This window comes from Haliotis cracherodii, unplaced genomic scaffold, assembly GCF_022045235.1.
Source record: "Haliotis cracherodii isolate W230 unplaced genomic scaffold, xgHalCrac1.p SCAF_1, whole genome shotgun sequence".
In the NCBI taxonomy this organism is placed as follows: domain Eukaryota; kingdom Metazoa; phylum Mollusca; class Gastropoda; order Lepetellida; family Haliotidae; genus Haliotis; species Haliotis cracherodii.
The window spans coordinates 66394062-66403843 of NW_027266264.1; the positions used below are offsets into that span (position 1 = coordinate 66394062).

Sequence of the window (9782 nt, forward strand, 5' to 3'; positions counted from 1 at the left end):
TTTGTACTCACATCTACATTACCCAGATCAGTGGAATTTGAGTTTGAAGTGAAACCTTTGCATGCCAGCCTACAAACGTATGGATATAGAAGGAATGATGTACTGTTCATTGACACCCAGACCTTTGGACAGTGACAAATAACATGCTGAGATTAATGGTACTGAAAGAACAAGCCATTGGTATGATACATCAAGAAGCAATGCATGAGTCATAACAATACCCCTGAACGTCGTGGAGTTTTTCTTCCGCAAAAGCATTTTAAAATATATTGGAGGCCCAATTACAGAGTGAAATGCATTCTCCAATCACAAAGATCAGTTTATGCCTCAGATTGGTCAGAATTAGGACACACTCACTTACATCTCCATAGTATAGAAACAGGTGACACCAGACCTATTATAGTATGGCATGGTATGTGTGTGGGGAGGGGTGGGGGTGAGTGTGTAATGTATGTATATATACTATCATCACTACCGAGGGAAGTGATGAAATGGTAGTGAAGGCGCATAGTGAAATGATGAACGATGATGACGATAAATGTAAAATGTATTTCTGGCGATTAGGTCATCATGCACGTCACCGTGAGGGCATACCGTTGATTAACTTGCTTACTGTTGCATTGGTATTGGCAGCCGCCATTCTGCCTGAAGAGCTACCCCAAGCTTGGTCACGTTGGTGGATGCTGGGTTTCTGACGTACACACTGCCCCAGAACATGCCACAGGTGTTCTTTTGGGGACATGTCTGGGACTTTCCGTGTGCCGTCTCGTCGGAGATCATCGGTGACGACCTGGGTCCGATGTGGTCTGGTATTGTCATCTTGCAGTTAAAAATTTCATTCGATGATTCTAGTAAATGGAAAAAACTCGACAGGACGCAAAACATATCACTGGCTAGTTAAATGTCCATTCTCAGTAACCAGTGCACCTGTCATGTCTGATACCGTTCCACATCATGACACTACCGCCTACATACCGATCATGGTCAAGAATTGTTGCCTTGGCATAAAGCTTGCCGCTACGTCGTCAACACGTTTTCTGCCATCTGTGAATCGGAGGCAAACCTCGATTCATCTGTAAACATGGTGGAACTCCATTGGCGCACATCCCGGCCCTGGTGTTGCCTAGCCCCACCCCAGTCTTTGCTGCCTATCGTAAGCTGTTAGGGTCACACCCTTCACAGGACGCTATGCTCTCAGGCGGGATGCGTAGAGCCGCTTTTTAACGGCAGTAGTTGAAATTCGCCTGACTGTTATGGTACGGAATTGATAACAGGAACAGATTTGAATCTGCGCAATAATGTAATGAGACGATCTTGTCGGGTTCTTTAAGGCCTGACAAGCCCAGGTCTCGCTGCAACCCCACCCGTTTGCCGGTACTTGTCCGACAGTCCAGAAATTACACTTTTTGATTTGCCAAAATATTCGGGCAACTTGGGATATTGAACTTGAAAACAACTTAAATTTGTTCTCAATAAATTCTCACCTCAGTTTCTTTCAAGAATATTGAGTATATTAATGATTACATGATCTTACTAAATTGTGTGTATATAGAGATATCTGAATTTGTCACACACATAGCAGGGTCGCAGAAAGTTGACTTTGTTACATCGCAAGAGACCTACGACCTCGGTATACTTTCAACATCACCTATCCAGCCAGAACATGATCAGGTGATTCTATCAAAGTGAGTGAGTATGGTTTTACACCGCCTTTAGCAACATTCCAGGATTTATCAAGGGGGGCATCTTCCCGAGGCAAGAGAGTTAACTGACTTTAAAAGTACAGTTTCCACCCATGCCGAACTTGGCTGGAATTTCTGGGCTCGATCGTAGCGCCACCAGTGGCAATTAGCACCGGAAAATGGGCATCACACATTGACTCATGTGGGAATCGTACCCGGGTCTTCGTAGTGACGAGCCAACGCTTAAACCACTACACCACCACCCCTTGATTCTAACAAAATTGGCTATACTGACACATGTTTTCATCACACACTATTTGTATTTGTTTTGTCTATTAAAGCCCATGAAATACAATGAAAGTCTTACATTTATTTATTATAAGTCTTATATTCTCATGAGCTGTCTGACAAGCGGGGTATAATCGGGACAAATCCATTTTACCATTTTGGTAACCGTGACATTTGAGGTATCTGACAAATGGGGCGAGACCTGGTCCATAAATGAACGTCAGGTTCTAAGTCATGTGGCCGACCTCTCGTGCAATGGAAAAAACGTAAGTCGCGTAAACTTTACATTAAAAAAATAAATTAAATGAATGAAAATATGCCAAAAGGTTGTTGAAAATAAAGACGATTGTGTTAAATGTGAACATTTAACCTCAAACTAACGATAATCAACCAATTGGTGAACAGGAAAGTATTATCTCCTTGTAAAAAATGGTTGACCCCATGCAAGCAAGATCTACTGTAAATACATGTGCCAAGTGTTCTCAAAGTGTAATTATTTTCGAATACATTTATTACAAATGATTCCGTGGCATTTGATGGGTGAACCAAACTGAAAATCCACTCAAGGACTACTGTTTCCTGACAGGTCATTCTCCCAAGTGAATGCCACGATGGTTTTGTACGTCATATTCTTTACCTACATCCAAATAAAAGCGACAAACCCTTCCCAAGATCATAAGAAATCTCTGCTAAAAGGTAGAATTCATTGTATGATTCCGACTGTATCAAGAGCATGTGTTAATAAATCATTGTCAAATACACATGATACCAAAGACGGAATACGTGGAACAGAAACGGTTTAATTTTCATTCATATCATCTTCCCGAGGCAAGCGTGTCAACTAACCTATATCAAAGCCTAGTTTCTACCCCCTGCCACACCAAGGCCGCGATTTCATCCCTGGCACAAGAACATAGGCAATCGTTGGGGAGTTAAAAGATGAAAATCACTTTCATACGAAGGTGCATCAGTCGTGGATGTTGATTTTGTTACAGGTTCTCTGACTGGACTGTGGATATAAGTCGAATCATAGCACAGGAAAAAAAGGCTAGTGGACGCTCTTGCCTCGGGAAGATGCATTCATACGGACATTCCTGTCAATTCCTATAACGATTCTAATGGTTTTTACTTATCTAAAGAGCCAGGGGGCTGAAGGGGATCCCTTGTCGTACTTTGTTTTGTCAATAATTTGACGAATGTGTTCAGTGGAAACTTGAAAAACTTCTTCTGCACCGAATGCATGAACAACATGAGTATGAACAACAGATTGTTTTTCTTGTCGGAACCTGAGAGCATGAACACTACCCATCACCAGCCTCCCTTTCTGATGTGATCTTAAAATGTCTGTTGATGTTGTAACCATGTACATGTCGGGATCAATAGAGATCGAAAATACGAAGAATGATTCTTCAAAAGTGTAACTGTCTGTAAACGGTCAGTATATTGACTATCAATATTGATTTACTGCTCGTGTGAAAGTTATACCTGGGGAAATGTTTATGGGCAAATATCACAACATTGGTGTAGTGTAAAATGGCCCTATCCCTTCATTCCTGGAGAGTCACCCTGTATTCAAAGCATGGTAAAAATAATTGGCTTTAGTACTTCAACGCAGCGTGTGAATGTTAAGGACTCATGTGACAACATCGCACGACATGTTGTCAACATATAATTAGCTTGATGATGGTTGACCTATATTCAGTAAATGATTAGATCTATGGAGACTTTGGTGTTAGCATTTTAGCATAAACATTCAATACAGGTCTCATTGATCCAAAATTTCTAATTATTGAGCTTTTTGAAAAAAAGAATAAATTCCAGTTTCAATATTGCTACACACTGGAGACAGAGCTCCAATTCGTTGAGTTACGTGCAGTAGAACACGTCCCACTGTCATGGCCAACAACTCTGAAGAACGTACAGCGTTGGTTGTATTTACAAGTTTGAATGGATACGACGTAACCGCACCCGCGCTTGCAATAAATAGCGTTATCTTAGTGATTGGAATTCTTACCCTGGTTTCGAACGCCTTTGTCCTGGATACTTTGGTGAGGAGAACGAGTCTGGAGGCCACGGATTTGGTGATGTGTCACCTTGCCGTCACCGACATGCTGACAGGGGTCCTTGTCATTCACACAGTCGCGTACAATTTGATCAACTTCCAGAACGTTACAGAATGTCTGGTTCGTCTTGGCGCCGTCTTCACTTTCGTGTGTTGCTCTACGTGGCATCTTGCCCTCCTGACTTTGGACAGGTTCGTGCAGATTGTCTACCCTTACCGCTACCAGGATGTCATCACCAGGAAGTCCGTGTCCATCATGTCGGCTGTTATCTGGGTCTGTTCCGTCAACCTTGGCCTCATCCCAGCCTATGGCTGGAGGGATACGCCAGGGCCATCAGAACCGGCATGTTCTCTACTGGGAGTCCTGACGGCAGGATACATACAGATGGGACTGTTCTTCACCTTCGTTCCACTTGTTGTGATTTGTGTCCTATACATGAAGATATTTCTGGTTGCTCGGAGACATTCCCGCGCGATCGCCGCTACTGACGTGACAGGGAACAGGAACTCTGGAAGCATGAAGTTCACCAAAACAGTGGTCCTCCTTGTCGGAGCTTATATCATCTCGTTTTCACCTCTAGGTAAGACAAGCGGTTTTCAGTGAGGTTCAGAGCTGCACTAATTTATTTTTCTTTAAATAGATTAACCCTGAAAATAAGAGTTTTCACCTCTAGGTAAGCCAAGCGGTTTTCAATGAAAATCACAGCTGCATAATCAAGATTTCCTTTCTTAACAAAGATAAACCCACATGGTAAGATTAAGGCCAGTTGAAGATTGTTTATGGGTTTTTTAACTCGCCTCGCAAAGGTGCAATGTGTGATGTGCAATATTCACTCTTTCATGTAGGTAAGCAGTTCTAGAAAGGAGGTGTTAGTGACTCAGCACAACTGAAAATATATTTAGAAAACTGAAAATATTCGGCTTCACTTCGGGATTAATTTCCATCCAGCGAAAAGCATTCTTTAAAACAATAGCTTTGGTGATATTCCTTTTACAGTAAACTACGATTATAACGAACTCAATGGGACTACTAATTTTAGTTCGTTATAACCGTAGTTCGTTATAAGCATATTTACAGCATAACTACAGCAAATTGTAGGGACAAAAAAAGTAAGTTCGTTATATCCATCAGTTCGTTATGAGCATGTTCTTTATAACCGAAGATTACTGTATAAACAAATGAAATCATTTCCTATGTCGACAATAAAGCGAACGGCCAAAGGCAGTTTCCTTATTTTCCTGCTAAACTCGCTGGAGAATTAATCTGACAATGTCAAACAACACTGCTAAAGGAATCGGTAACAGCTGATTATCTTGCCATGTGCACAAAGCGAAAATAGTGCATCGAGTTGTGTCATAGGAGTTAAAGGGGCACTGTGCTCCATGGTCTGGAGCCTAGATGTATTTCATGCCAAAAGAAACTGTAACATTATATCGGTGTCAATTGTTCATTAACTGCCAAACTGTAACATTGTCGCTGTGTCACTAAGGGGTCATCATTAACTGCTAATCGGTAACATTGCATCGGTGTCAATTGGATCATCATTAACTGCTAAACGGTAACATTGGTGTCAATGGAGTCATCATTAACCAATAAACTGTAACATTGTTTTGGTATAAATGGGGTCATCATTAACACGTAAAATGTAACATTGTGTCAGTGCCAATGGGGACATCATTAGCACGTAAACTGTAACATTGTGTCAGTGCCAATGGGGTCATTATTAACACGTAAACTGTAACATTATGTCAGTGCCAGTGGGGTCATCATCAGCACGTAAACTGTAACATTGTGTCAGAGCCAGTGGGGTCATCATCAGCACGTAAACTGTAACATTGTGTCAGTGCCAGTGGGGTCATCATTAACACGTAAACTGTAACATTGTGTCAGTGCCAGTGGGGTCATCATCAGCACGTAAACTGTAACATTGTTTTGGTATAAATGGGGTCATCATCAGCACGTAAACTGTAACATTGTGTCAGTGCCAATGGGGTCATTATTAACACGTAAACTGTAACATTGTGTCAGTGCCAGTGGGGTCATCATCAACACGTAAACTGTAACATTGTGTCAGTGCCAGTGGGGTCATCATTAACACGTAAACTGTAACATTGTGTCAGTGCCAGTGGGGTCATCATTAACACGTAAACTGTAACATTGTGTCAGTGCCAGTGGGGTCATCATCAGCACGTAAACTGTAACATTGTTTTGGTATAAATGGGGTCATCATCAGCACGTAAACTGTAACATTGTGTCAGTGCCAATGGGGTCATTATTAACACGTAAACTGTAACATTATGTCAGTGCCAGTGGGGTCATCATCAACACGTAAACTGTAACATTGTGTCAGTGCCAGTGGGGTCATCATTAACACGTAAACTGTAACATTGTGTCAGTGCCAGTGGGGTCATCATCAGCACGTAAACTGTAACATTGTTTTGGTATAAATGGGGTCATCATCAGCACGTAAACTGTAACATTGTGTCAGTGCCAATGGGGTCATTATTAACACGTAAACTGTAACATTGTGTCAGTGCCAGTGGGGTCATCATCAACACGTAAACTGTAACATTGTGTCAGTGCCAGTGGGGTCATCATTAACACGTAAACTGTAACATTGTGTCAGTGCCAATGGGGTCATTATTAACACGTAAACTGTAACATTATGTCAGTGCCAGTGGGGTCATCATCAGCACGTAAACTGTAACATTGTGTCAGTGCCAATGGGGTCATTATTAACACGTAAACTGTAACATTGTGTCAGTGCCAGTGGGGTCATCATTAACACGTAAACTGTAACATTGTGTCAGTGCCAGTGGGGTCATCATTAACACGTAAACTGTAACATTGTGTCAGTGCCAGTGGGGTCATCATCAACACGTAAACTGTAACATTGTGTCAGTGCCAATGGGGTCATTATTAACACGTAAACTGTAACATTATGTCAGTGCCAGTGGGGTCATCATCAGCACGTAAACTGTAACATTGTGTCAGTGCCAATGGGGTCATTATTAACACGTAAACTGTAACATTGTGTCAGTGCCAGTGGGGTCATCATTAACACGTAAACTGTAACATTGTGTCAGTGCCAGTGGGGTCATCATTAACACGTAAACTGTAACATTGTGTCAGTGCCAGTGGGGTCATCATCAGCACGTAAACTGTAACATTGTTTTGGTATAAATGGGGTCATCATCAGCACGTAAACTGTAACATTGTGTCAGTGCCAATGGGGTCATTATTAACACGTAAACTGTAACATTATGTCAGTGCCAGTGGGGTCATCATCAACACGTAAACTGTAACATTGTGTCAGTGCCAGTGGGGTCATCATTAACACGTAAACTGTAACATTGTGTCAGTGCCAGTGGGGTCATCATCAGCACGTAAACTGTAACATTGTTTTGGTATAAATGGGGTCATCATCAGCACGTAAACTGTAACATTGTGTCAGTGCCAATGGGGTCATTATTAACACGTAAACTGTAACATTGTGTCAGTGCCAGTGGGGTCATCATCAACACGTAAACTGTAACATTGTGTCAGTGCCAGTGGGGTCATCATCAGCACGTAAACTGTAACATTGTGTCAGTGCCAGTGGGGTCATCATTAACACGTAAACTGTAACATTGTGTCAGAGCCAGTGGGGTCATCGTTAGCACGTAAACTGTAACATTGTTTTAGTATAAATGGGGTCATCATCAACACGTAAACTGTAACATTGTGTCAGTGCCAATGGGGTCATCATCAGGCTACTATTCAGTAAAAGCAGGCAAACAAAGAAGTGCTTCCACGACTTCTAAGTCGATCCCTAGAACTGTCCTTGTCCCCCTAATGAGATTTCAAATGGTAGTTTATAACCCCATCCGCCATTGATTGCAAAGTTTGTTAAGGTTGAGTTCAGGTGAGTCAACTGATTGAGATTGATAACGCAACCATGAAATTGTGTTGTCTATTTCAGTTCTAATAACATGGGTGTACACGTTTGGCGGATTTCACGAAATGTCAGCATCCGCAGTTGGGGACTACATCGTTTACGGCAGCGTCCTGACGTTCGTCAACTCCCTGGTCAACCCCATTATCTACGCCTTCAAGCTGCCGCCTGTCAGGAAGAGACTACTCCGCTTCCTTGGCAAGGGCGACAACTCTTCAAATCCAACCACTGTTGGATAGACAGTTGCCATGTACTGAATGGAAGCACTGTATGTCCACGAACGACATCAAACATCGTCAGTAGTTCATGGTTTGTTGTATACACTATGTTCCTCCATTACACGTGAATACAATGTCTATTTGAATACATATAAAACGTCAATACCAGGGAATAACCAGTCTTGATTATTCGACGACAGAGATTCCTTGGATGTAAAAAAATAATTTAATTAGCGGTGAAAGTTATGTGAAATGATCACTGAAGATCAATGATGACACAAGGCCTTCTTTTTGCCTAAATGTCCTACCACCATTTTTTACATACATGTTATCAATAAGGAACTCCAGCATTTCACATTTTATTTTCTCAGTAAACTTCAGATGGATTTTGCTTTTATTTTTGACAAATTGCACTTGACCTCTGAAGATAGATATGTAACTGTATCTGTATACAGGAGAGGGTCCTATAAATTAAATATATCGACTTTATTAGGTACAATAAATCTACTAATAATCAACCTGTGCGCTTCTTTTTTTGGAGAGTGTACCTAATCAACACATAGAAACTGTTTCATATCTACATAGTGTACGTGTACATTTAATGATCAAGCTTTCTGTGTAGAATTGATTGACAAAAAGCCTCCAAATGAATCAACTCTTAAAAATGACAGGACCGCCTTATGGCCAGGGCCTCGTCTCCCCTTTTAATGTGATCCAGAGTCTCTATTGATATTCTACCCTGTAAATGTGAGTACACCATGGGCATGGACGTGTAGAGAGAGAAGGAATACAGAGAATGGTTTTTCGATAGTGTACCTACCTGTACACGGACTGTATATTTTCTATCACTATTGATTCGCTGATGATGAGAGATGATGACCGGGAACACTAAATTACACGACTGACTCCACTGCATTCGAAATTCACGCTAGTCCACTAGCCCGAGACTACTAACGTGTCCTGGAGACAAGTAGAAACCCTATGATGGTTGTTGTTGTTGAGTCTGGACCAGACATTTCAGTGTTGATGTCATGAGCATCGATCCACCCAATTGGGAAACGATGACATGCATCAACCAAGAGGGTCTGACCACCCGATCCCATTAATCGCTTCTTAAGACATGTATAGTCGCCTTTAACGGAAGTATGGGTTTCTGAAGACCAATTCCAACCAGGATCTTTTCGGGTATTATAGTCGTCATTGACATTTAAGGGCTAGAATTCTGAACAAGTTCTCGAAGCTTAAATTTTGCTACAAACTGAAACTTTATAAAACTGACGGAAAAAGTAAACATGTTAATCATTTATGTTCAAGCAGGACAAGCTACAGACATTATCAGAGATGGTGAGAAGATGTTGATACGAACAGATAATTGACACCATATTTATCTTACAAAGACTAGTGCAGAAATACCTATTGTATTATTGCAGATTATATTGTATTATTATTGATTTTGCTAAGGCTTTTGATAATATTGATCATCAGGTATTATTTAAGGCATTTAGAAAACAAGGTATGGGTATTCGGTTTATCAGAGTCATAGAAGGTATGATGACAATTCCTGTGGTTAAAAGGTTAAACGAAATAATTTCCATGC

General features: G+C 41.3%; 1 protein-coding gene across 1 annotated transcript; it reads left to right on the forward strand.

Moving 5' to 3' along the window:
* Positions 1-3865: 3865 nt before the first annotated feature.
* Positions 3866-8206, forward strand: LOC139456825 (adenosine receptor A2b-like). The gene is made up of 2 exons (XM_071238392.1): positions 3866-4613; positions 7995-8206. The coding sequence occupies exons 1-2, from the start codon at positions 3866-3868 to the stop codon at positions 8204-8206; spliced, it is 960 nt and encodes a 319-aa protein (XP_071094493.1).
* Positions 8207-9782: the final 1576 nt, after the last annotated feature.